Source organism: Talpa europaea (assembly GCF_964194135.1).
Source record: "Talpa europaea genome assembly, chromosome: 12".
In the NCBI taxonomy this organism is placed as follows: Eukaryota; Metazoa; Chordata; class Mammalia; order Eulipotyphla; family Talpidae; genus Talpa; species Talpa europaea.
Window position 1 is genome coordinate 87,065,829 of NC_140079.1, and position 27,851 is coordinate 87,093,679.

At 51.9% G+C, this 27,851-nt stretch overlaps 1 protein-coding gene across 1 annotated transcript in view; it reads right to left on the bottom strand.

Moving 5' to 3' along the window:
- Positions 1-399: 399 nt before the first annotated feature.
- Positions 400-27,851, bottom strand: part of KATNIP (katanin interacting protein) — a gene marked incomplete at its 3' end in the record, with an annotated part of 115,876 nt that continues 88,424 nt past the window's right edge. The window contains exons 14-26 of the mRNA XM_084249146.1: positions 24,563-25,288; positions 23,573-23,778; positions 22,591-22,669; positions 16,778-16,955; positions 10,466-10,631; positions 8,196-8,353; positions 6,548-6,612; positions 5,394-5,504; positions 3,624-3,763; positions 1,778-1,879; positions 1,117-1,277; positions 908-1,002; positions 400-458 (exon numbers count right to left, since the gene is read on the bottom strand). Coding sequence (XP_084105272.1) covers positions 400-458; positions 908-1,002; positions 1,117-1,277; positions 1,778-1,879; positions 3,624-3,763; positions 5,394-5,504; positions 6,548-6,612; positions 8,196-8,353; positions 10,466-10,631; positions 16,778-16,955; positions 22,591-22,669; positions 23,573-23,778; positions 24,563-25,288 — 2,246 coding nt within the window. The remainder of the gene's footprint in view (positions 459-907; positions 1,003-1,116; positions 1,278-1,777; positions 1,880-3,623; positions 3,764-5,393; positions 5,505-6,547; positions 6,613-8,195; positions 8,354-10,465; positions 10,632-16,777; positions 16,956-22,590; positions 22,670-23,572; positions 23,779-24,562; positions 25,289-27,851) is intronic.

A 27,851-nucleotide genomic window follows, 5' to 3' on the forward strand; every position in this document is an offset into this window, starting at 1 on the left:
GGACACTGAGCAGCCTGGATGGGAGGCCTCCCCAGTCTACCTCGCTATCCTGGCCAGAGTCAGGGCTGCCAGGTGTCTCATGACAGGCCTGAGTGGACTCGAGCCCCGCTTGCTGGATCTTACAGGTGAGGTGCCCCAGCCTCCTGCATTTTGCCCCAGACCTGAGGGAAGACCGCATCCACCCTGCGGCATCCCCGGCCTCCTCCTGCCTGTAACGCCTATGTTTTCCAGGGCCCTCCACCCCTTCTTGCCAGCAGGCTCCCCTCCACGCTGCAGCTCTCGTCCAGCCCCTGGGTCTTGACTGGTTGATACTGAGGACTGAGGGCAGGGGCACAGGTGCTGGGGGGCAATGATGGAGCCCACCCTGGTGGGGAGGACCAGCTCTCCCGCCATGGCCAGTCAGCACCGCCACCGTCTTGATGTCTCCTTCTCGCTTATGCAGGTTTTGGGGCGTAAGGCTGTCGAGGGAGAGCACAAGGGAACCAGAGTTACCAATCCTCAACCTCAAGGGCTGCCCAGGCTCTCAGCGGAGCCCAAACTGCTTGGGGTGTCATTCAAGGCCCTTGGGGATGTAGCCACCACCTGCAGCTCCTGGCTGACTCACCCCCTGCCAGGAGGGGCTCTGCCATGCAGTCCCTCTAGGCCTTCGCCCCTACTGTCCCTTTGCCAGGCCAACCCCACCAGTCTCTCAGGATTCGGCTCAAATGCCGCCTTCTCTGGGAAGCCTTTTCCTTGGCTTCCGGGAAGCCACGCCATGCAGGGAGGGGTGTGCAGGGAGAGGACTGCCTGTCACTTGGGGGGCTCCTGGGTGGAGAATAGGGGTTGGAGCACAAGAGGGGTGGGGATGGCGTCTCTCGCTTCAGGCCACATTCCCCAGGGGTCCTTCTGGGCAGAAACTGAAACTGACCTGGGTCCACTGTGCTCTGCTTCTGCTTCCTTTTCGAGTTGGTAATGATTTGGTTTTCATTCATCATCTGGACATCCTGATCCTCCACCTGATTACTGCCAGAGGGAGAAGACAGAAGATTCGATCAAGCTCCAGGCTTCGTGGCCCTGTCATCTGTCCTCGTTAGGGCTGCAGGGAGAGGGAGGGTGTGCGGCGGGCTTGGGGCCCACCTGATGGCAGTGTGCTTCTCCTGGTGACAGATGTCTGTGTCCTCGGTGAACAGGATGGTGTGGTAGGGTACTGTGGGCTCGCATGTGGGCAGGATGCCCCCGACCAGGTGGCCCACCATGGCCAGGATCCCATTGTAGACCAGTAAGTCATCCACCAGGAGCTGGACAGACATGGAGAAGGGCTGGATCCCCCTCCTCCGCCACCCGTGACCTCAGGCAGAGCCCCTTCCTGCTCCTCAGAAGGTCCCACCGTGCGCCCGCCGGCGTTAGGATGTCAGAACGCCCCGGCCCTCAGGAAGGGCACATGCTGTCAGTCCCAGGTTGCAGGGGAGGAAGCCAAGTTTCCAAGGACTAAAAACTACTAGCCCAAGCGGCAGGGCTGGGAGTCTGCGCCCTGGGCCCCCCATGCTCCCCACCCTAGAGGTGCCTCCCTCCATGAAGCCACTATGGTTTAAGAGCTGAAAGAAGAGCCACTTTCTGTTTATTCAGGAGGTTTTCAATTCACGGCTGGATGGCAAATTTCCTACATCAGAGGACCAGGCATTTGTGTCTAAGGTTGCAACACAACGAAGTAAATCAAACTGCGACAAATGATAATTGCCGGCGGCCTAATTACCAACGAGTATAATTATCTCAAAAAACCCAGCTAATAAATACTCACGCCAAACTCCTTCACCCCTCGGTGGGGCGTTTTCGCATAATTCCACAGTTTGATCATTGACACGGTGGTAGGCAGATCGAAAATCACATAAACTCGGTTCACCTGTCAGAGAGAGGCACTAATAAAACCCGGCATGTTTGGAAACAGAGGCGCTTGAATGAGCCGGGGGTGCCAGGTGTGGGCAGGGACCAGCTCGTGGGCGCCTGAGGCACCGCCGGTCCGAGGCACCAGCTTGCCTCTCCGCCCCTGGAAGCCCATCTTGAGTCAGCTCACGTGTGGCTGCGTTTGCAACAAACCGCTGAGCTGGCTCTTGGAGGGCCTGGTTCTTGGGCCTGGCACGGCCCTCATTTAAACACTCGAGGAGAATTGGGTGCTCCCTGGCCTTCCAGCCCCCCAATCTGGTCAGGCCCCGATAGGCAGTCTGGGGACAGGCCCCCAGGTGCCCACTCCAGAGGCAAGGAGCAGCGCCCCAGGCAATCAGCACAGCTTTGACCCCTGTTTGTCCTTTGCCGGATCATAAATGAAAAGCACAGCAGACAGGCCCTGAAGGCGCTGCTGGGTAATTTTCAGCATGTCTTGAACCTTGCCAGGGTCGAGGGAGAGGTTGTCAGGATCAGTGGCAGCATCAGTTAGTAAGTGGGACTCAACAGCCTTCCACAACGCTCCCCAGCAAAGACTCTCAAATATCAGGGGGCCCCTTGCAAGAGAGAGTAAAGCAATAAGCATTCAGTGTTGGCCACAGGTTTCAGGCTTATACTGGCTCCAGGTCCAGGTTCTCAGCCTGTGGTCATCTCCAGGTTGCTCTAGGAGGGCATGAGGGCATGCTGCTGGGAAAGGCTCAGCCTTCTGACTGGACCATGGAAATAAAGGTCCAAGTGTGGGGAGGGGGGGGAGGGGAGGGCGGGAGAGTGACAACTGGAGAAATGCCCCATGGCAAAAGGCCTTCCTTAAAGATGATAAATGGCTGTGGCCTAGCTCAAGATGGCGGCAAGTTTGCAGCCCTGGGCTTCCCAGCTCTGTGCTTCCCCTTGCCAAGGTGGGGGTAGGACGGCAGCTGGTGTCCACTCCAGGGAAGCTGCTGGGGAGGGATTTGGAAAACCTGTCACAAAACTGCCGATACTTCCTGTGTTGAGAGGAAAATGTAGCCCCTTCCTTGGTCCAGTCACTTGGAATGCAGAGGTGAACACGGCAGCCCCTGCTGCACATTGCTACCCACCCCTGGCCCCTGTCCTGTCTGTCCGTCTCCTGCCCTCACCGTGGACCCAGCCTTGCAGCTGGAGGCCCATCTCTAGCTTCACAGCAGCCCTGGGAGCAAAAAGACAAGCAGGACCAACTGCAGGGTCTGAAATCTGGGAAATGGAGTCAGTTGGTTGAAAGATCAGACCAGGTAGACCTGGGACCAGGCAGTGGGCAGGGGTGGGACCTAGTGCCAGGTGACTCAGGAAGGAGCAAGAACAGTGAGTGGAGACAATGGAACTGGGAGGAAGAGGACCGAGTGGACTGTGGAGAGAAACAGGCACGAGACCCTAGACGGAGGCCCACAGGGACCTCTTAGGATGCTGAGTCCCCAGGTCTGCTGCACCGGGACGCCTGGCTTTGGAGTCCCACATGGCCATTTCTTTCCCTGGTGTCCCCTTATGGCAACCAGCCCCACAGCAAAGGCAAAGAACAGTGGCTCCAGAAATGCCCTCCCCATTAAGGCTAGCGAAGACCTAAGCCTTCCTGACAGCCCCCTGGGCACGCTGACTTATTCCAGATTAACTTGACCTGGAAGAGAGACGTGTTACGAGACTGGGGACGGAGAGTCGACCCGTCCACCCTTGGCTGGGAGCCTCCAGGAACCCACCAGGCCGGGCAGGATGGGGGCCAGCCACATGTGCCGGCCGTCGCTGGTGTCATTTACTTGGTCGATGAGCTTGTCTGGGGTCCGGACGTCCCCACACACTCCCTCCAGGGAGTTGACGCTGTCAGGGAAGGCGGCGATATCTGAGGAGGTCTCTAAGCTGCCATAACCCAAAGCAGTGTGCTCAGTGCCCCATGCCACTCTGTACCCCAGCCTCCATCACACTGGTGGTGCGGGTCCAGGGGGCTGGTGGGGGGCCTGGCAGACAGAGTGGCTTTTTGCTGCTCTGGGTAGCCTGAGAAATGACAGCCAAGTAGACATGTTCTGTGGGGCATGAGGGAGCAGAGGGGAGAGGGGGTAGGGAGGGTAGCCAGCTTCAAGGAAAGGGGCAGAGACCAGGCAGGGAGCTGCCTGAGAAAGGAGTTATTTGGACTGCTGGTGACAAGCACTGGAGTTGTTGTGGCTGCTTTGAAGACTGCAGGGCAAACTCTGAGATTTTCTTTTGAGGTGACAGAGTCACAGCTGGATTCTGCCGGTGTATGAGGACTAGGCCCGGCCTGAAGGGGCTGGGAAGCCAGTCCCAGCTCTGGCGCTGCCATTCTGAACTGTGAGATCCTTGGCAGTCACGAGGCCTCTCTGGACCTGTCTCCTCACCTGTAAAGTGGGTCTAACAATCTCTGTGTCCCAGAATCGATGGGAGGCTCTCAGAGGGCACTGGGTGTGAATGACCTGGGTAAAATCAATGGCGCCTCCTCATGCGAGGAATCATGAGTAACCACCCCAAATACCAAGAAGCGTCTGCCCCAGGTAAGGAGGATGGCATCACCCAGGGGAGGCAGAAAAGGATCCAACTGGAACCCAGAGGCCCCAAATAGATAGGTGGGCCTGGGTAGTTAGCCCCTTAACTGTGGGGTCAGGGTCCATAGATTAAGAGCCCAGAGGACTCTAGACCGGAGTGAATCATTCAGAAGCCAAGAGCCTGGCCTCTGGAGTCAGACTCCCGCTCTGCCATTCACTGGCTGTGTGACCTTGGGCAAGTTACTCACTCTCTCTGGTTCTCATCTGTAAAATAAGGACATCAGCAATCCCTTCAGAGGACTGGTGTGAGGACAAATGTGCCACAGGACAAGCCCTGGCACAGTGCTTGGCACATGAGGAACCCCCAGTAAAAATTAACAATATGTTTGGGGGGCAGCTGGTAGATGAGTGAGGACTGAGATCAACTGGAGGGCTGCACTGGGGACAAGGGCAGGAAGGACTCGGGCCCAGTCTCTATCACTTCGTACGGCTGTGGCCTCACAGTGCCGATTTTTTCAAGAGAAGCTGAAGATGGGGGCTTTTAGGTGAAACCTCCTGGTTCTTTAAAAATATTAGCAGCTGACTTGGAAAGTCACTGGGCTAATAGTCTGGAAACTCTCAGGGGGCCTTTCACAAGTAAAGCTGTGCTCAAAAGGTTCAGGATACAGAGTTGAACACAGAACAGTTGGCTACTCTCTGCAGGCTTTGTCAGAGTCTTTAGAACCCAAAGTGCTTGTGGCTCTCCTAGGGGGTCCCCAGATCCTGCTATGGACACCTCATCAGGCTGGCTGGGGGCTGCAGTCTGCCTGGCTCACCCCTGAGGGTGGGCATCTGACAGCAGGCAGAGCCCAGAGACACTTAATCCCGGCGTCCGGTTGCTGCAGGGATGTTCCCTCTATATTCAAGGTTCCTGGCACCTTCCCCTGTCTCTCCCGGGCCCCCTGCATGGAGGCCCCTTCTGCCTAGAAAGGATACTGTTTTCAGACAGAGGGATTTTTTCTCCCCGCTCATCATACAGCTCCAGGCCCGTGAGACCGATGTAATAGGGGTCACCCCAGCTGGTCAGAAGCTGAAACTGGAAAATGACTGGGACACGTTATTAAGGAAAAATGGGCTTAATTTTCTGGAGAACAAAGTAAAACAATGACAAAGATAACAGCAATTTTTTTTGGTTCATATAGATAATGAAGAAAAATATGATTTTTTCCCTCTGACTGAGGCTGAAGCTTATCAAAATAAAGACGGTATCAGATTTTCTTTAAATTGCATGCATGTGTGTGTGTGTGTTTAGAATTCAAAGCCTTTCTCCAGGACCCGAGCAGGAGGACAGGAGGGGAGGGGGCTCTCAGGGAGCTGGCAGGGGAGGAAACATTTGTGTCTCAAACTCATTGTATGTCTGGGCCTCAAAGTGTCTCATGCCTCAGCTTCCCTGGTTGTTCATCTGTCAAGTGTGTGGGGTTTGGGGTCGGAGGGAGGGATGCCTGAGCAACAGGAGGGACGGGCCGAGTCCCTTCATCAAGTCTCTCTTCAGCCCAGCCTCCCAGTGGCTCTGCCATTCCCAGGAGCAGTGGCCTCATTCACTAATCCGGCCCTGCCCTTGGCAGCTCTGGCTTTGAGCAAGCGACTTGGCCTCTCTGGGCTTCCCGTTTTCTCTGCTGTTAAGTGGGGGTGCTAGCAGTGGCCCCTCACAGGGCTGTGGTGAGGACTGAGCTCATACAGGCAGCCGCTGTGAAGAGTGTCTGGCCACAGGAGGGGGCACGTCAGCTTGAGCTATTCTTACTTCACACTTGCACTTCACCTCCTCCCTGCTTGATTCCTAGGACGGTCTGGTTTCTGGGAGGCAGTTCCAGCTTCTCTGGCCTCTCCCAGATGCAGTTCTTGGTCCCAACTCCTGGAGCCTCAGCCAGCAGGGGGCGGTGTGTGGAGCGCCTCCCAGTAGTACCCAATGTGCCCGAAAACCCAGGAGCCCCCCATCCTGTCCTTGATTGCCCTGCATGGTGCTCTAGCTGCCTGGACTGTGGCCTGCCCAAAACCCAGTCAGCAGCCAAGGCTCAGGGGCCGTGGCCTCTCCCTGGGCTCCAGCAGTGGCCCCCAGGGCCTAGGATGTAGAGGTGGAAGGGGGAGGATACAGCCGCAGGGCATCAGGGGCGCCTCGTAGTCCATACTTGCCCGCTCCAGACTTTTTGAGTCGATCCTGAAAAAATACAAAACAGCACTGGAAACAGAACATCAAAACAGTTCAGAATTGCTGGCCAGTTATTCTCCAGGCAACAGACTTTGAAGACAGAGGACAGTTTAGCATTCCCTGGGAGGCAGTGGGAGGAAGAAAGACACGCCTCTTCTCACAGGGAGTGCCCACTCTAGGGGGAGACTCAGGGCCAACACCAGCGCCCACTCTAGGGGGACACTCAGGGCCAAAGCCAGCACAGGGCATTCTGGGGCTTAAATGAAGGGACTCTTCTATCCCTCAGAACAAACCTAGAAGGTGGGTACTTTCACCTCCCTGGGTTGTGGATGAGGAAACTGGAGCACAGAGAAGTGAAGTCACTTGCCAAGGGTCACACAGCTGGCAGGTGGCAGGCAGAGAGGTGATCTGAGGTTGTGCAGCTGGGGACGGGGATCCATGCTCTAACTACCTGTTCTCTTGCCCCTCATGAATAAGGTAAGTCCATGCTGCTGAGAGCTGAGGGGGACCTGAGATGGTGGCACGGAGGGAGTATGGGCCGGGGTAGGCTAACCTGGGGGTGGCCAGGGTGCTAACATTTGAGGTAAGGAGGAGACAGCCACTGAAGAGTCAGAGGCCAGCTTTCCAAGCAGGGGAGCAGTCTCGGTGGCTAGAAACGGACTGTTGGTGTTTCCTGCAGGAAGCAGGAAGAGCAGGAGCGTGGGGTGGGATGTGAGGAAGGCAGGCTGAGGAGGCTGGAAGGTGGGGAGCATCCTGAAGGTCTTGGCTTTGAGACCCAGTGCAAGTGGCCTCTCTAGCCTCAGTTTCCATATCTGTAAAACAGGTATAATAATTCCTACTTTAAAGGGTGGTTGGGAGGATGCCCTGGAGGGATACAAAGGACCTGGCCCGGACACTTGGGAGGGAGGGCGCTCTCCACATTCCTCCCTGTGGGGATCCTGGTCCGCGGCCTGTGCCCTTCCTTCCAGGCCCAGTTTTTTTTCAATTTCAAGGGCAATGCTATAATTAAATGATGGTTTCCAGTGACCAGCCCAAGAAGTGATCCCAGTTAAGTGGAGGAAAATTCAATTTGTTTCCAGAGGTTGGCCTCTGGCGTTTGGACATCAGGGGCTTTAAGTGAGTAAACTTAATGCGGCATTTACAAATTGTTATGAACTTAATGTAGCTGAGACTGGGGCCAAGAAATCCCAGTGAATCCATGAAATGTTAGGCTCTATTTTTCTCTTTGAATCTTTCTAAATCAGGAACACAAAAACAAGATGAAGAAGGCCCTTCCCCCAAATGGACCAGCGGGCATTTCTGGAATCAGGCAGGCTGCAGCCTCTTTTCCCAGCAGGAAGCGCAATGAAGCATTTAAAATCTTTAAGCACTCCAGACTGTGAGAAACCCAAACATCCCCAGACAAGGTGGGAACATCCCACAGGCTTCCGGAGAGGCTTGGCTGAGCTTTAGAAAACGACCAAGTTGAAAAGCAATGTGTTTTTGATCGTGATTTCAAAACCCTTCAGGTCCATACTTCAGAGCCACGCACCAAGCCAGCGCCGTGGGCCGGGCTGGGGTTGGGACGTGACATGCGGGTGCCGCTCCCTCACCTCTGGGCTGGCTGGGGCAGCAGTCGAGCCTGTAGGTAGTCCACAAAGAGGATTTCTTGAGCAAAATCAAAGTGGCAGTTACCAGGCCCCTTCCGGACGAGGAAGCCCTCTGGAGGGGAGACACACAGGCCGTCCAGGGAGACGTGGACGATTTTGGCCTAACAAACAAAAGCAAAAATGTGCCTGAAGATTGACAGGCTGGTGTGGAGGGCAGTGGTGTGGACAACATGGCCCATGTCCCTGGCAGCCTCACAGAGCACCGGGCTTGAGAAGGTGCTAGGTCTGGCCTTCCTACCAGTCTAGAACCACCTGGCCTGGCCACTTTTCCAGTGTTGTCCTTTCTCTGCACCGGGGGCTGTGCTGGGTGCTGGGCAGACAGCAGGGGACAAGGCCTTAGTGGACAATACAGACATTCTCTGGGCACCTTGGCTGTAGTCGCTGGTGGTGGTACCACATGGTGGTAGAGGGCATGAACTGGGGAGATCTGACATCCACAATTAGTAGTTGTCTGAGTTATTTAACCTCCCTATCTCTCAAATTCCTCATCTGTTAAATGGCTCAATAACGAGTTCATATCTACGAGAAATCCAAAATAGAACAGTTCCTGGCACAAAAATGTATATACTCTGTCCCACTCACTTGGGCATGTGGGACATAAGGCTAGAGCTGCCAGTGTTTGCTTTGTTGGAGAAAACCACCTGAAGTGAAGCAGGCCACAGAGAAAGCAGAGGCCCTGGAAGCCCCTGTCCCTTTTCTAGGGGTCTTACCTCCTCCAGGAAGTGCCATTGACATTGCAGGACTCTGCATTCCCCCAGAGGGCTCCTATGACCACCTCCATTGTATAGCTAAGGAAACTAGACTCTAGAGAGGCTAAGCCATTTGCCCAAGGACACACTGGGGGGATGTGCAGCCCCATATCCAGGAGTGCAAGGCCTGGCTCTGGCCACATGCCAGGGAACTATACCCAGGGGGTATCCAGAAGGGTCTAGGATGCTTCTCCCCAGGGAGGGGCCAGTTTCCATCACATTGTGCTCTGGGATCCACCCTCTAGGCCTTGCGCCCACACCTGGCCCCCATCCCACTGCAGCCACTCGCTACTGGCACTGTGGCTGGTGATGGCTGCACCCTGAGCGCAGGGCCTCTGACCCAGTGTTTCTGGATGGTGAATCCAGGTTGCAGAAGCTCCTCTGGAAACACTGCCTTCACTCAGGAACTGAAAGGCCCAAAGGCACCACTGAGGAAGAATGCCGCTTTTTCAATGCTTATATATCTGACTTCTGAAATGTGTGGAACCTGAAAGCACACTTAGGAAGACACAGGGAGGCCTGGGGAGGATTTACACACTGCTCACGTGGAGCAGCAATTGCTCTGGCGAGTCCCCAGGGCTGTGACTCTCCCCCTAAGACCACAGTTTCTAAAAACTCCATGGCTACGCGGTACCTGGAGGGGAGGCAGAGGCCTGGCTCTGTCAGCTTTCCTGGGGCAAGCATCCCCCTCATTTCACAGATGAGGAAATGGAGGCCAGCGAAAACAGGCCACTTGCTGAGGTCCCACAGCTGGTTAGGGCTGAGATTTGGACTTGGTGACCAGGGCCCCAACTGTGTCACCATGTTTCAAGAGACCTCATCATCTTCACATCTGTGTAGCGGGAGGAGATGGATGCGTCACAGTTCCGAGTCGCACAAGGTCAGGAAAGCCCAGGAAAAAGGCACTTCCAATGTTCCTTTCCACATCCCAGCCGACCCCCTGCCTCTCCACACCCAGCAGGTGAAGAACACAGCGTGGAAATGACCCTGGGGGCTCCACAGGGGCAGACTGGACTGGAACAAGCTGTGTGACCTTGGACAACAGACGTCTGGGACCTTTTTAAAGCTCAGCTTTTAATACTGAAGATGGGTACTAACCCCTGCCTCCCAGAGAAGGTAAAGGGTCCCGGGAAATGAGGAACTAGTGCCAACCCCTCAGCTCAGGGCCTAGCCCCTAAAGCGCCCAATGAACAAACAATCAACCCTTGTGAGATGGGGGCTGAGGGCCCCTGGGCCCTCAGGAGGAACAAACACTGCAGATTCCCAAAGCTGCCCTGGCTCTTTAGCCTGCATTTGCTGTTTGCAGAAGGAAATGTCAGTGTGCTCTCTCCCTGGCCCTAACCCCCCAGCTCCATTTGGAAGGTTCTGGAGGATTTATGCTCCTCTCCAGCAGCCACACCAGCCATTCATCAAGGCGCCGTTTTCCTGACAGTGGACTGAGCACGGCCGCTGTTCCCCGCTTACCCCTCGATAGGTGTCCTCAGGAGATTTATTGTAGTTCCAGAAGCGCAGGCCTGCGATGCTTTCGGCTCTGTCGAAGCGGATCGTGACCACGTGGTCCAGCCCGGGCGAGAAGGGGATCAGCCACATATGCTCATCCTCCATGGTGATGTTGGCTCCATCGATTAACCTGCACAGGGCGGGAAGGAGCGGTGAGACCCGGAGGCCCAGCCGGCTGGCAGAAGTCAGAGCGCGGGGTGAACACCAGCTCATCCTTCCCTGCCTGGTGGGGGCCTGGCTGGACCCAGTGCATGAGAGGCCATCTCCCATCTGTGGACTCAGACCAACCAAACAGACAAAAACAGGGAGAAATAACAGTTTATTCGGTGAAACAATTATCAAGGTTTAAAAAGGGGGAAATGAGTCATTTCAGGACCCTTTACCCCTGGATGCCATTTCCGAATTTCTCCCCGAGGAAAATTTACTTAACCTGTTGGAAAGTCAATCTGTGCAAAGATATTCATTTTAGTACTATTGACAGGTAACAAAAAAAAGAGAGAACAATGACTTAAAAGTCTCAAAAAAAAAGGGACAGAGTTAAGGAAACTGTACAGTTGTTAAAGTGATCATCAGGAGGATGACGTGGCCACACGGAAAAGGCCGGCAGGGACACGGTTTTTGCTGCTGTACAATAAGGACGGGGACCCAGAGCATGTATGAAAAATTGAAAACTATGTTTGTGTCAGGGAGTAAGGGAGATGAATATTTTTCTCTGTTTCCAAACTTTCTGTAAAACATTGCATTGACCGAATGGCATATTTATTGGGATATTTATAGTTCCTTCTGTCTTGTGTGGTGGAGGGAGCCACTGAAGTCCCAGTGGGACTGGCAGCTTTTGGCAGTGGACATGGTGCCTCTGTAGGGAGCTGGTTTTACCCTACAGCCTGGGTGTCCCCCGACAGCCCGTAGCTTTAGGGACTAGCGGACTGAACCCTGGCTTTCTTCTCAGTCACCACTCTGAACCTGCCTCCTGGCCCACACCATTCCATCCTGGGCACAGCTTGCTCCTTCTGTTCAGGACACGCGGCCTCACCGCCTCAGGTCACCCCTTTGTTCCAAAAACTGAACCGCCTGGCATGCCAGACCCCAGACCCTTCACCTGACCTCTGTGTCTGGCTTTGCTACCTGGCTCTAGGAAGAGGGGCCTGACTCTAAGGGCTCTTGGGTAACCCCTCCCTGATCCCACCATTTTTCTGGTGACTTGGAGGCTCCTGACTAGGAGTAATGCAGGCTGATGCCACATTTCCTAGGTTCTAAAATAAACTTTATTTTTTCCCTTTACATTTTACAGCTTTGGATTTGGAATAAATCTTACAATCTAAGTGTTCATCCAAGGAGGTAATGTTTCTTCTTTCTCTAAAAGGCTGTTATTAAATTGATGGATGGTGTGTCTTATAATGGCTGGCATCTGAAAACTGAGGAAATTCAGCAATTTAACATTGGGGTGCTTGTGGAATTAACCTGACTGAGGTCTACCACTACAGAACCTTCTATTTCTTCCAAAAGCTATTACCTCTCTGTCCTAGAATTGTGGCCACCTCCGTAGCAAAACTACTGCCCAATTTTGAGAGTAGAGAGAATTGTTGGAATGTTCATAGCTGGCAGTATACCTGTCACAGTTCCTGGCTCTGGGCACCAAAAAGTCTAGAAATAATGACCAACCTGGTCGCAATGAGCATCCCCAGTGGTTAGATTATGGTTTCTAAATACCATCTTCCACTAGATGGAATCAGGGTTTCTTGGAGAAATGGCTGATCCCACATCTGGGACAAGAAATAGACCAGAGCATCCTGGCATATCTTGTCACATCAGCAAGCAAGAAAGTTGTCAGAGGCCTCTATTTTCAAAGAAGATTCAGGGGCTTCCAGTGTCCAAGAGGGGACAATTTGAGCATCAATAGGATAAAATGGTAATACACTGGAACCCTTCAAACACAGCATGTCTAAATGCGTGAGTTTATGATAGGCAAAAGCAAACACCAGTTTTAAGGGATGCTAGAGAAGCAATTTGCTATTTTGAGAACTAAAAAATAAAGAGAAAGAAAGAAGCTGTTAGACGGTCCTTCCTGTTTGAATTCCTGTCAGAGTAACAAGTAATTGAGGAAAATGTTCTCCTTCTGGGTGACAAAAGGAGACGCTAGGGCTGGCAAGGCGCCATTTCACAGTTCCTAATAAAGGCAGGGTTCCGGTCACGGAGCATCGGGCCACCAATGCCACAGAAAGTCTGACAAGCAGACCTTCTGTGTGTCCCAGCAGGAATGTGCAGTGACGTCCACGCCCCAGGGCTCTGTCTTGTCACAACGGCCCAACAGCAATCTGATCAGGCTTCTAGATCTAATGAACAATTTACACGAATGCGGCGGCTCCGGGAACAGGTTCAATAACATCACCGAGATATAACCAGTAAAATCCGGACTCTGCAGGACAAAAAGCCTGGTTCTTTAACAGCTAATTTACAAGAAAAAATGAAAAAAGACGAAGGGAACCCATAGATTACAAGAGGCTTAGGAGACACATCAAGCAATCACAGTGTGCGGACCTTATCTCAATCGACATTCAGAGAACAACTGTGAAAAAGGATGGGGCGGGTGAGGGCTGCTGGGGAGAAGCGAACGTTCTGGATACCTAGTAATTTAAAGAATCAATGTTAATTTCTTTAAGGTGTGATGATGATCCTGAGATTGTTTTCTTTTTTTAAAGCTCCTATTGTTTGGAGCTACAAAGTGAAATATTTAGAGATAAATTGGAATTTACTGCAACACCATCTGGGCAGAGGCAGGAAGTGGGTCGGGGGGCTGAACAAGCAGTGTGGGTGTGAGCCGATCACTTCTGCAGCTCCAAATTTAAGTAGGCAGGAATGTGGCTTGCCAAGATGCGGCGTGCAGAGTGGCCTGTGAGCAGGCGATGACAGCAGGACATGAGTGCCACAGTCACCAGCACATTGTAGAAAAGCAGGAAGGAGCCTTCTGCTGACAGTGCGCACAGTCCAGGCCAGGCAGGGGCTGCTGCTGCCATGGGGTAACCCCCTTCCTGCCCTCCAGCCAGGATAAGGAAACTGAGGCAGAGGAAATAGTATAACTTAGTAGTGAAGTATAGCAGGTGTCAGCCTCATTCTGACCTGCAGTCACTTAACCTGTCTGGGTGGGCTTTGGCGCCTTCTCTGCTTCTGTGTAGTGCTGATTAGAGGGGATGGTAATAATAGTAATTTGCTCTCAGGGCTGTATGAGACTTAAATAAATGAATATTTATAAGTTTTTAGCATAGCCCAGACCTGGCATCTAGTAAATGCTCCAAAAATGGCAGCCATAATATCAGTTATAATATCAATTACATCATCATCATCATTATTATTTGTGCTTTAAGCTATTCTGATCTTTAAAATCTATGAATCCAGTTACAACAGTGGAAAATTAGTCAAGCCATTCATAAACTCTTTTATATTTTTCAGATTTGTATGTGTCTGAAGGTGTTCCTCCAAAGGAAGATTTTACTTAGAGTTCAGAATTGCCATGAATTAACTAAGACACAAATGTAGCGTTTACTGAGAAAAAAGATATAAAACAGAAACTAAGCTATACATCAGATAACCAACACAGATAGACACAGAGTTCAACTCATTTAATAATTGCATCAAATAATTGTTTTGGTTGCCAGATTAAGGCATGCCATGCATTAGAGATTCATTCAGAGACTAGCAACAGAAGGCAGGAATAACTAAAAAGACGGACACCTAAATCTCCCTCATGTAACACTGTCAGAGAATGCACCTCTGTAAAAGGGGTGGGGCATTGAAGGGTGCCATTTTCCTCCACTTACACACAGTCACCTTGGACTATAACTCCCTGCAGGGCATGAGCTGGACTTCCTGAATGGGGGGCAGCTGGGAAGGAGCAAGGTGGATATATAAAAGAAGGCGGAATGAAGGTGGAAGGAAAGGAAAGGAGACACATGAGGAGAGACAGGGAGAGATACTTGGAAGAGACAAGTGGGTCAGAGACATATGGGGAGGCTGTTCCTGCTTCTTGGCAGAGATAGTGGCAGCCATGATCCTGGCTTCATGGTGGAGTTCGTGGTATATTTTGAATTTGGAGTCTCTTCTTGTGTCGTAGTTCCTGGGACCTGCCTAATACCCTTTCTTGTGTTTCCCTGGCAGAAAATATCTTAGACATGTGGCAAGCTTTTGGGCCTCAGTGGCTATGCTTTGGCTCAAGCTTGGTTAGTTGGACACTTGCGCAAGAGGGCATGGATGATTTTTGGAGTTATATTGGAGAACTATTGTTTGGAATCCTTTCTTCTTTCTCTCTATGCACACCAATTCTATTAAAAATCTTTCACACTAAGAGTCTGCTTCCTGGGCCTCCCCAGTGGCGCAGTGGTTGAGCGCTGGATTGTGAAGCCGCCCGCAGCCTCTGCAGCGCCGGTTCAATCCCTGGCTGCCAGGCGAGGGTCCCACATGGCACGCAGACCTCTCCTGCCGCCCGCTGCTCCCCTCAGCAATGTACTTCATCAGTCTGCCTGCTCCTCTCTCCACTCTGTCTCTGGTGAATACTCTCACCCTTCCGCGCTTCTGACTGTACCCAGTGCTTGTATAAATAAATAAATAAATAAATAAATAAGTAAATAAATAAATAAATCTTTAAAAAAAAAGTCTGCTTCCTTTGTCTTTGTGTGCATGGATGGCTGGGCCCCCTTTAGAGTGTGCAGCCCTCAACAGTTTGGGGTCCCTGGGTACCCCTCAGTCAAGTGCTAACAAATTGAGTTCTGAGGCAGGCTCTCCAGAGCAGGCCCATCCACTTCTTTGTGTCAATTACTTCTCTGCCTTCCTCTCCTTAGGCCTCGTTTTCTACCTTCACTTTAGCCTCATGCTCAAAATGTCAGGAGGCATCACACAGAGACTCAAGCGGAGCAGCAGAGGATAAAAAGAGCAGCCAGTAGGATGTTATGCTGTTCGTGTCCCAGGCTGGAGAAGCCTCCCTGCCAATTCCACGCAGCACGTCCTACTTAGCCGTCTCCTTGGCCAGCTGTGCCTCCAGAGTTTGCTGACGTGTTCTTAGTGGTATTTTACTCTTTTGTTTTCTTTTGGGTTGGTTTCTTTGTGGAAGAAGGAGATAAGCTATCAAGTAGACAGCAACCAATAAGTTCTTTACTCTGAAAGGCACATCATTACTAATGTACCCACCAAACATCCAGAAGTTCAGAGTTTAAACACTCATTACGCTGCCTCTAAACTTTCTTCCCATCTTCACCCCAGTATCCCTTATCCCTTTCTCACTATCTTGCTCTAGAGCCTTTACTGCATTTACTAATGTCCACTAGTTTTTGTAAGTATTTTACTTTGTCAAATTGTCTGTAACATCGATGTTGAGTATTTGTTTTTGTCATTCTGACTTGCTTTACAGTACACAATTCCCTTCATTTTCCTGCAAATGGCATCATTTCATCTTTCCTCATGGCTGAAGAGTATTCCTTAGTGTAGATAGACCACATCTTCTTGACCTAGTCATCTATTGATAACATTTAGGCAGCTTCCATGTCAATATCAGTTATTATTATCATCATTACTACTGGGCTGTTGAAAAAGCCATGGCGTATTTCTGCATAGAAAACAAATAAAATGCGTCACGACTTTTCCGACAACCCAACATTATTATTATTGGAGAGGTTAAGAAAGGTGTTAGCTGGCACAGGGCAGACCCAGGATTGGAACACTCACCCTCTGACTGCCCTAAGCCCCTCTCATTCCCACATCCAGGCAGCACCAGACCTGACAGCTGTGCTGAGCAGGGGGACCGAGTAAAGTCTTCAGTTTATGGGGTCCCACAAGAGATGCTAAACCAGAGGCGGATCCCCTTGACTCGATCCCACCTGGACTCATGAAATCTGATAGAAGCAGTGTAGTCTTTGCCAATTACGGAAACTTCCTCAGCAATCATCTCCAAGTTCAAGCAGGGGAAGCTTTTAGTCTCTGAGAGAGGCGGTGTCCTCCCTGCGTAAGCACAGCGTTCACCGCAAGGCTTACCAAGCAGCTGCTGTGTGCGAGGCCGGTAAAGCTCGGCAGAGAGAACACAGAGGCTCCTGCCCACCACCCCAGGTAGACTGAAGGGCCACCAGCCTTTCCTGAACCTCGGTTTCCCTGGACCATCAAATGGAAAGACCACAGACCCGACCAGGTGGTGGGAGAGGGTGGAGAAGTGGGTGCTACTTGGTGTTTGATGCCTAAGCAGAGCAGGTCCTGAGCTGTGCTTTCATGAGCGTTAAGCTTCTCAGAGACACTTACTTATCCAAAGTCCGGGAGTCGTCGGTGTACTCAGGGAGGTCATTCAAGTCTCTTGGGGAGGCGGAGATCTGGTGCAGACTGATGGGCAGTGCCTGGCCATCCTTGCCTACCACTTCCAGGCCTGTGAGCCCCAGGTAATGTAGGTCCCCCCAGGATGCAGTGAAATTCAGCTGAAGGCCTGCAGGGAGAAAAGCGGCTGTGAACACCAGCAGTTCCAGAAGTCCCCTAGGGAGGTGGGAAAAGTAAATGGTCTTCAGCCTCTACATTCTACCAATCTGAAAGCCCAGACTCAAATGAATGTGCCTTTAGGATGTGCCTCCACACCTTTCCCTGTCCTGGGGCGCTCAGCCTGCACTCTGCTGTTGTTTAAGAGTTGTCTGCAGGATGATGGGGCCAGAGTTGTACTATATCTTCTCCCCACTGGTTGGCATCTACCCATTTCTCTAATCTCCTCTTGGTCGGAAGTCCCATGATCCACCCAGACTGTCTTTCAGTTTCTCATACTCACATCCCTCTTACTGGCCACAGGACCTTTGCATATGCTGTCCTTTCCCACAGGAACTTGCATGTCCTTGTTAAACTGGGCACATCCTTCAGATCCCAGCTCCTGTCATCAGGGAAGCCCTCCAAACCTTTGGCCACATCAAAACTTTACTTATAGCCTGCCATGTCACCGTGACCTTCCTCCTCTGTGTCCTGGTCCCCACTGTGATCTTGTTGTCAGGTGCTAAACATCCCTTTGCCCTGCAGGCAATTAATTCCCTGGGGCTAGAAACCCTGTGTGTTTTTCTGGACCATTGTCTTCCCAGAATTTGGCAAAGGGCCTGGTACCAAGTAGCTCAGTAAGATAAGAGATTAAACAAATAACCAAATGGAGGCACCCCCTCAGGAAACCACACGTGGAAATTGACAATTTATGAAAATTGGCCACAATTACAAGGATTCATGTGAATTAGGGGTAAAGGAAGGGACCGATGGTCTTTTGCCCCTGCTCCGCCCTTGCTCCATCAGAGACCATTTAGAAGTGATTCGGTGGTTGTGGGCAAAATGGCCCAGCTGAGTCATTTGCTCGCCCGGGAAGCTCAAGCGTGTGGCTCTCTCGGTCAGGGCCTGTCAGATACTTGGCTGGAACTTCTCTTTCCTTAATGGTCTCCACTGGAGCGGAACCAGACCCAAGGAACTCTTTTGTCCTTGGAAAGTTTGGAACCTTTTTTCACATCCTCTTGGGTGGCTATGTAAAAGAGTCATACTCTGTAATGCTCCCAGTGCCCTGGGGCTGGAGGCTCCAGGCGCCCTGTGTCAGCTGGGATGAGGCGTTAGAAGCCCAGAGAGATGGCAGGATGGTCCTGTGGCTGGAAGGCGAGGCTAAGTCACTTAACTTCCTAGAGCACAAATTCTTCTATGCCCCCGTCATCCCCAGACATCTTGGAATTCAGTCTCAGACCCTTCCATTCGCCAGGGCCAAGATAACAGCACCGTGGGCGCAGATGAAAAAGACATGCAACCAGCATTGTACTGGGCACACCAGAGCCTCGCGCGGCCCTCGCGCAGCGCTGAGAGCATGCAAATGGCCACTGATTCTTCCACCTACATCCTTGCCTCTCTTTGTAATGTAACTTTAAGCTTCTCCCATCCGAAGTGGAGTCTGTTTTTCCTGAATCTGAGCCATGTGACTTGCTCTTTCTACACATGGGGTCATGAGACAGCCAGTGGCAGGAGCCAGGCTCACCCAGTCACCCATCACTCTGGCCAACAGCCTCCCCACTGAGTGGTCCAATCCAGGCTGGGCATGCGGGTGGAGACATCCCAGATCATTCAGCTGCCAGCCCCCCAGACACCTGAAGAGGCCCCACAGAGACTAGCCAGGCTCATGGGAGAACAGCCCAGGCAAGCTGCTGGATTATGAGCCAGTCGCGAACAAACGGGGCTGGCATTAAGCTCCTGAATTTTGAATTGTTTGTTCAGCTGCCAAAAAAAAGTGAATGTATGCAGTTGTCATCCTGAGCCTGTGTGCACATGCCGCCTCAGGGAGGCCTCGTCTAGTCATCCCAGCTCAGCTGCATCCCCACCCCATCACTTTAAACCCGACAACGCTGGTGACAACCTGACCACATTTTCCACATTTGTTGGCTTGTTTTCATCAGTGGGGAACAAGTACGTAGTGACCTCCTACTAGGTGCCAAGCCCTGTTCTGGGCACGGGAGACACAGGGTGAACACACAGCAAAGTCTCTGAATTCTAGGAGCTTCCATTGTCGTGAAGACAGACAATAAATACATAATGAACAAACAAACATGACAGTTCCACAGAACGATAAATACCATGAGCAAAAGGAAACAGATGAGATTGGTCGAGTGGGAGCAGAGGTGATCAGGGAGGGCTTCTCTGAGGAGGTGACATTTGAGCTGAGAACTGGATGATGAGAAGGCAGCTGCCATCCCTGGAAGGCCACTCTACACTGAGAATGGCAAAAGTTCCTGTGGTTGCAAGGGTAAAGGTCGCTGTGGTTGCAACCCAGTGACCAAAGAAAAAGGTGGAGGAAAACGAGGTTAGAGGTTAGGCAGGGGCTAGATCATGTCAGGAAGTTTGGATTTTCTTCTCTCTACGTGGGGAGCTAACTGGAGGGGGGAGTTCTGTAGAGGGGCTGGGGTGTAGGTGACAAGATATGGTCTGCACCTTGGAAAGGGTACTGAGGTTAGATTCTAGAAGGAACTGGGGAGGAGGCTGTCGGGATACTGATGACATTGACAAGGGTGGCAGTGAGGAAAATGGGGGAGAAGCGGACAGATGTGGGATCTGTTTCAGAGCCAGCATGGCCAGGACGCCTGGTGGCCTGTATGGAAGAGAGGGAGAGAGACATTTTGGACCTGCCTGTGAATGGCCAAAGGCCCCACTCCTGGACAAGGCCTGGGGGATTTGCAGGAGTGAGATCAGTGTAAGGGAGGAATGCCACCTCCCCAAGAAAATACAAGGCAGCAACCCAGCCTCGCCCGAGCCTGCCATCCCTTTGTTTGCCTGGCAAGAGGCACCACGATGCCATCTAATTTGGGGCTGCGCCGAAAACGATTGCTCTCCTTTCTGAGCTAATAGCCACGCTCCATATTCATTTTCCTCTGGTGTATCAATTAGTATTTATATAAATGGAAATTAATTTTGTTATTTCTCTCCCCTGTTTCAACTCTCTCAGCTCCTTTCCTATTCATCACTGCTGATATTTGCAAAACGTCCAAAATTAGTGTCATCTGCAAATTAGCAAGTCATATATCCCCTTTCAAAACATTAATAGGATTGGCCATATTTACCAACCCCAATGCACACCCCCTCACCCTGGGCCACTTTATCAAAGCTCTCTCCATTTGCACAAGCTGGTAAAGTAAGTTTAGGATTTTCGAGAGAGTGTAGAAAAAGCCAAAGCTTCAGAAAAGAGATTTAAAAAGCACAGGCCTCCAAACCTGCAGAGAACGCTTGATCAAGAGGTTCTTCTACCTTCCTACTGAGTAGAGAAGCTGAGAAATTACACTTTGCTTGCAGCAAAAATGTCTCTGAGCTTTACTCCAGGGCAAAACTCCCCACGGCATTGAAATAACATTTCTGAGAAAGGTCAGAAGCTGGTTTGGTGGGAAAGACATTTACAGACAGAATCTTCGGGGAAATCATGGGGTGATGGGGACGGTGGCTGCTCCTGGTCAACGAGGCCATCCCCACTTCCTTCTGCTATTGGTGCTTGGCCAAGGTTTAGTGACATCACATGCACACCTGGATTCAGCTGTGACGTCGCAGGCACACCTAATCCAGTGTGGGAAACTAGCACTGCCCTGGCCTTTACAGTGGCTTAGCTCAGACTGAGTCTAAATCTCCATTGTTCACCCCCCAAAATAAAAGAAAGAAAAGAATCCTGACTGATGTAGGGGAGACCAAAGTGAACAAGAAATGACTGCCTTCCTCAGGACCTCACAGGTCTGCAGCGGAGGTCTTGTCTTCACAAAAACCTCTGATGTGAGGTAGTCTCTCAGCGAGAGCCCTGAGGTAAAGTAGTGAGGATGTGGGCTTGGAATTCAGACATGTTGGGTTCCATTCCCGGTTTCGGGAGTAGCTGTGTGACCTGGGGTGGGTTGCTCAAGCTCTCTGAGCCCATTTGCTAATCTAATCTGGTAGATGCAGAGAATAAGAGCTCTGAGTCCTCAGTGAGATACAGCAGGGGAGCCGCAGCACAGAACCAGAGTAGGAGACAGGATCACCTCTCCAACCTGGTTCTTATCTACATGAGGCTGGCTTTGAAATTCCTCTGATGTCCTAGATTGAGAGTGTCCTGGGGTGTGAGGGGCTGTGAGGGTTCAAAGGCAGGCATCTTCCTTTTTTTTTTCCCCTCAGGGGTAACTGGCCTTTGTGGAGTGGGTAAGCAGAGATGAGTTCTCACTGGGCACAGGGGAAGGAGCTGGGGTACAGCAGAGCCTTAGAAAGGGGTATGGAAGAAGCTTAGATACTACCCAGGCCCCACCCCTCAGGGCCAGAATAGGCCTCATTCTGCCAGGAGCTGGGAGCACCATGGCTGACCACTCACTGTGGCCCCTCACTGTGATTGCCCTTAATCTTGCCCCTTCCTTGAACAGCGCATACCCAGCATTCTTGGAACACAGGGCCCGGCTGCTTCAAGTCATGCAGACTCCAAGGGCACTCCCTGTGGAGCTGGCAGAGGCCTTGGTGTGAATACACCCAAAGTCCCACTTCCTGCCTTCCCCAAGAGCACACCCAGTAAACGCCACCCCTGAGCTGCTTCCTGGGAGCCCAGCCATCGACGGAGGGCAGTCCACCTTCGACAGGCAGGAGTGGAGAGGGAGGGCACACCAAGCAGAGGGCCAGGCTTGCACAAAACCCTGTAGGTGGGCTCAGGAGGAGTGTGTGCGGAAGACACTAGCAAGGATGAGGTTGGACTCAGATGCGCTGGCTTTAGCTTCATCCTGGAGAGGCTGGTGGGGAGCAGGGGAGGGAACATGACAACAGCATGGCTCAGCTTGTTGTCAGAAGAAAACTGGAAGTTGATGACAGGTACATGGGGCAAGAGAGAGCTGCAGGTGAGGCTGCAGGGAATGAGGTAGGGGGCTTTGTTAACAGGGAACGGGAGGGAGATCACATCAGTCACGACCTCAGTCTGAAGATACCCTAAGATGGCGGGCGGAGCGGCTGGCACGGAGGTGCTTATCGTGAGAGGGGCCTGGCTGGACGGGGAAAGGAAGAGAGAAGAACAGACACGGTGGAACCCAGATGGGATTTGCTCTGAGGTCACACACTGACGGCGGCTGGCTGATGACACTGTGTTTTGTTTGGCTCATGAGGGGTTTCACATGATTATAAAAGTAATCAACAACATTTAAAAATCTAAAGTCCTGATTTCCCACTTCCAAACGAGCTGGCATGCTGGGCCGGTATTCCTGCTGCCCCGCCCCTGCTGGAGCTGGGAGGATGCAGGTTTCCTTCTGCACCTGCTCTGTGGTGGGGTCAGAGGGGACAGCTGGGCCACTGGACTGACAGCTGTCTCCATCTCTTCTGGCTTGTATTCTCTTGTTCTCTACTTACTGGGCTCTGGCTCAGCCACCTAGATGAGGTGAGAGTAACACACAGGTGTCTGCACACAAAGTTTGAAAGTGCACCTCTGGGAGCCAGGGCCAGCAAGCAGTACACAGGCTGGTTACCGCCTCCTGCATCTCTGTTAGTGTACAACCTGCCTGACTGTCCAAGGAAATTGTCCCAAGTGCCCACAACTCCCCGCAAAGGTCTTTCTTCTACTTGACATTGCCCCAGGAGAGGATACTCACAGATCCCATGGTAGACACCTGGCTCTGGGGTGGTGACTTCAGGGATAGGGGAACTGGGTGGTAGCTCCAGCTCCAGTACCTGCTCATGGGTTGGGAAAGAAATAGAGGGAAAGGGAGTGAATTTAGTGATAACTACACAGCTGGTTGGCCATTTTAACAGATACCAGTTCAAACAGGTTCTGACCAGAGGAAACAGGTTCTGACTGGTGGAAATCGGATAAACTGATATTAACCAGTTCTGACTGCATAAAAATGGTTCAAACCCACTCTGACCTGCTAAAACTGGTTCAAAGCAGTTTTTACTGGATAGACCCAGTGCTGACCAGTTGACTCCATAATACCATCTAAACCGTTTCAAGCTGGTTTTGAAAAGGTTTGTCTGTCAGTTGGAAGCACAGACTTCAGAGTCATGTATTCTAGCTTTGTCTGTTCACCCACTCTGTGCTCTTGGGCAGGTCACCTCGCCTGTCCAGACTTAGTTTCCTAAATGGGAATATTAATCATCTCTACTCAAGGCTTATTACAATGTGTTACACAAGATCACAGAGCACTCCACGACTGGCTCACTAGGGAGACTGAGAAATGCCCACCAGGGTTGCAGTTATTTTAATTTCACATATGCCTATTAGAAGCATTTATGTCCTTCTAACAAAACAATAGTCAATGATCAAAATGCAATGCAAAGTAAAAATTCCCCTGAAATTGCCAACCTCTCCATTATGGAGATGACACAGAACTGATTCCTCCTAGCTTTGCTTAAAATTTGAATACTTTCTTCACTTTGGTTAAAAAAAATAATAATTAGAGAATGAAATATGACATACAGGGCAAAAATGAAGTAGAAAAATGAGAGATGTCAAATCAGTAGCACCAGCAGCTTAAAGGCTATTCATCTTCATTCTTACTGCTCTACTCAACTTAGGAGCAGAAATCTCTCTAGGGACACTCCCCACCCCCTCACCCCACTCCCACCCCATCCTACCGGGTCCTCAGCCCACAGGCCAGCCTGGGTGTAGGGCCTCTCCTCGCCCTCGCGGTCGGCTGTGCTGGGCCTCCTCAGTGCCTCCTCATTCTGCAGGCTGCAAAGACTCTCCAGGTCCACATCAAATGTCTCATCAGAGCAGAATATGGCCTCAAGAATTTCATCGTCCATGGTGAATAAGATTGTGTCTCCAAAGTGCTCCGGGGCTGAATGGGTTATCAGGAAGAAGAGAAGTGTCAACTCACCCCAAATTCCAATGATCTGTAGCTCAGGAACTTACACAGTCCCAAATCACGAACAGTTTTTGATTTGTGTACCTTATTTGTCTTCACATATTGCAAATGGCGTTCACACGGTAAGAATCACATAGCTCTGATAAAGGGGCCTAATCTAATGAGCATCATTGCTATCGGTCATGAAATAAGTAACATTTCTTAGGCCTGAGGGAGGCACTGTGGCAGATGCTATTGCTGCCCCATGCAGCTCCCTGCTAATTGTTTTATATTTCAGGGGATGTTTGCCTAGAAGGGCATGGGAGCTTCACCCCCCAACCCAGGGAGCCTGCGGGGTTCCAAAGCCCTGCTGCTTTGCCTTAAAGGCAGGATAGACCCTGCAATTTATGCTCCAGAGCTGGGACTAGGCTGAGGCCAGGCTTCTTGCAAAACTATATTCTTGCCTGGCTTCTTCCCCTTTCATTGCCTGCAGCCCTCCCTGCCCTGTAGGCTCTCCTGGGAGCGCCCTCTGATTAAGTCACTTGCAGAGGCCCCCTGTGAAGCTCAGGCTCTGGGGAAGCTGAGTAACCAGCACCCAGGGGAGGATTTAAAAAGGCCAACTCTTGCATTCCCAGGCTGCATTTGTGAGAAGAGGACCAGGTCTATCAAAGCAAAGGACACCTATCTGTCTCTGGCTAGCCAGCAGGTTTAGCTTTTCCTCAGCACCTTAGTAGGTAGCAGGTGGAAACTTCGAGAATGTTCTACAGACACACCATACCTCCTGTCAGGGTTCCAGAGGCTTTGGCGATTTCTCCTTTAAAGATACACTGCTCGTCTAACAGCATTGTGATGTCCTTCACGCCGCGGAAGGAATGAATCCGGGATTTATTGTAATTCCAAATCCTGATCAGGGCGACTTGGCAAGGGTGCAAGAAATTGATGGAGATGGAGTGGGATTGGCCCGGTGTGAAGGGGGCCAGCCAGACGTGCATGTCATCCTGGGTCCGGTTCACCCCATCGATGAGGTTGGTGACCACACGGGGGTCTCTCCCATAGGCTGGTAAAATATTGATGTCAGGTGGGTCTGCTTGAATGCTCGCGATTCGCACAGGCTCGCCCTTGGAGCTGAATATTTCTATTCCGTTCAGGCCAACGTAGTGCCGGTCCCCCCACGTAGACGTGATGTCGATGACCAAGTGCTGCCCAGAAGGCAGGACAGGGATTTTGAAGTCGCTCCCGTCGTCTGTCTCCACACAGTGGTTGAACTGCCCGGCCTCCGGCTCCTGCTTCTGCTCCTTCCAGAGCGGCGGCTGGTCGCTGTGGCGGCTGCTCTTCTGCTGCTGCAGGAACTCATCCAGGATGTCACCCTGGGCCTCCAGGTTTGAGATGCGGCCCCGGTGGGAGCGGTCGAAGGCACTGAGGGAGTCCCAGGACTCATGCAGTGTGTGCTCCTGCTCGCTGCGCCACCGGGGCCTGGGTGGGGTCCTGGTGGGCCAGGTGTCTTCTGGAAGGAAGGACACAGGAGGTGGAAGCCCCATTAGTGGCACGTGCAAAAGTGAGACCCCTTAGAGGTGATCTCACCCAGAGGTGGGTGAGAGCCAAGGGCTCTCAGTGGTGGGGGGGCATTCTAGAAACCAGTGGGTTGCTCCTGGGGGTCTCCATGCCAGAGGCCCTTTTGGCACTTGCTGTGCAGGCCAGGGTTGATAACCCACTGCGCTGCAGGACCACTACTGTTTCACGATGCATTCAGGTGATAAAGACAGGATGGGTTCCTGAGCCTAGAACCTGACTGTTCTCACAAAAAGTGAAGTAGTTTTCAATGCACTTTGAATTTTCTAGGAAGGCAGCTACATGCAAATCAAGGAGGACTATTTTATTGTGTTGGAAACTTCTTTTCCTTAGAAACTCGCCTACCTGGGGCCATGTAAGAGTCTGAATCAGTGACCCCTCTGTAGGCTGCCCCGGCCAGGTGACTCCTATGGTGTTTTCAGGCCTGCAAATGGCAGGTGCATCCTCGTAAAAGGACAGGAAATGGGAAAAAGCTAGGTAGGCATTTTAGAGGTGGCCTGTCCTAGTGGGTGGCAGGTATCGCCATTGTTCATAGGGCTGGCTCTGGATTTGGGGCGGTGGTGGGGGTGCAAAGGATGCAAATAAAAAAGCTAAATAGCCTAGATACATTACAAAGTGAGGAACTGACTTCTACTTGTGGCTCTAGGAGTGGAGCTGGGTCCAGGCTTGTCCAGAACACATGCTGGGCCTCAGAGGGGTGGTGGGGAAGGCCCCACTCTCCTCCTGGTAGAATCTAGAAGCCCTGGCCTGCGCCTCTGACAGAGGCCTGTCCCCCCAGCCACATCATGGCTAACTGCCATCTAAGGGTGTCATTCTGGAAAAACAGCAGCTGATGACAGACATTCTGTTTTTTCTCCTTTCATATCGCACTGTGCCTTTTGCACTCCATTTTCTGCCTGTCTCCTAGGGGGCCTGGCTCCATCAATTATCTCCTCTCTCCAGAATCCTCAATCATTCCTTCCCCACTGGCACCTCTCTGCCTGCAGACATGCATAAATCTCTCCTACCTGAAAGAAAATAAAGAAAAAGGGAGCCGACCTCATTGCGTGACTCCCTCTGACCGCCATCCTATTCCCCCCCTATTGCAGCGGACAGGCTGCACCCTCATTTCGCTCAGCCCCTGCAACCCAGGTCCTTTTTGTATAGCTATTGTACTGCCCACCCAAACTCCGCTTCCCCTTTTCCTAAGATTTTCCTTGGGGGAATCCCCCTTCTGGCCATCTAGTTTAGGCAAATGCCAACAGCATCCTTCCAAGCTGGGCTCAGAAAGGACCTCTGGAGGGAGGGGCTCTCTTTAGACTGGAGTTGCTCAGCTGGCAGGAAGTAGATATGGAGTTGCCAGTGGCCATTTTGTTGCACTGTGTGTTGGGGTGGGGGGTGGGGGCCTCCCTGAGAATGAAGCCAACATGGGGAGGGGAGCATAAGCAGAGATGGAGAGAACCCATGGATCCAGCTGTATCTGAGTCAAACGCCTGCTGGTTTCACATCCCTTACATCCTGAAGAGCCTACTATTTCCACAACCCTCCAAGGAAGCGACTTTCTCTAAATACACAATGACTCCAAGCACATAATTTTTGCTCAGTCTTCGTGCTTGACATCCCAGCAAGCCTCTTCCAGGTGAGCGTCCTTGCTCCCCAACTTATAAGACATTGTACCTTCCTGGCTCTCCACGTCCCCTGCTGACAGCTCTTCTCTATCACACCAGCCTTCCCTTCTCCCCACGCCGTGAGTGTGGGCATCCCTAGGCCTCAGTTCCATCTGGTCCTCTCCCAGTGCTGCCATCCCTCTGCCCTCATCCAGCTCCTGGCTTCCACGAAGGCACCGCTCAATGTCAAGTTCTGACTTCTCTGCCCTAGGTACTGTCCACTCTGCTACTTTCAACCTCAGATGCTGAGAATGGAGTTCACCATCAATCCTCCCACGGACAGAATCTCTGCTATGCTGACAAAAATGACAATCAAATTCCTCACCAAGCCCCCAGGCCCCTGAGTGTGGCCCCCACCTACTTCTTCTCCTACCTCCACTCACACCCTTCTCCCCTACATCCACCCTGCTCCAGGGATACTGGCCTTCCTGTTTTCCATGAACACAAAGGCCATGACTCAGGGCCTTTGCTCTTGCTGTGTCCTCTGCCAGGGAACTCTTCCCCAGGTCCCCACTTCACTAGCTCTTCTTGTCACCCTCCCCCTTGGAGAGGCCCTCTGTGCCCTGATCCCTGCTGTGTCCTGGTGCTTGGCACGGGACCTGGTGTCTGGAAGTGCTGGATCAATGTGTTTGAGTGAAGAGGTGGGTGGTGGCATCGCATGATGCACCCTCTGTGCTCAGGTCTGGGGACAGGGGAACTCCCCCGTCCACCTGTCGCTTCCTCTGCATCTGTCTTCTCCCCTCCTTCTCACCTGCCTTTAAAAGAGATTCTAGGAGTTGTTCCCATGCTTCCCTCCAGGCATGAGGCCTAACATCTGGCAGAGGGAACTTCCCATATGGATCATCGTAACTG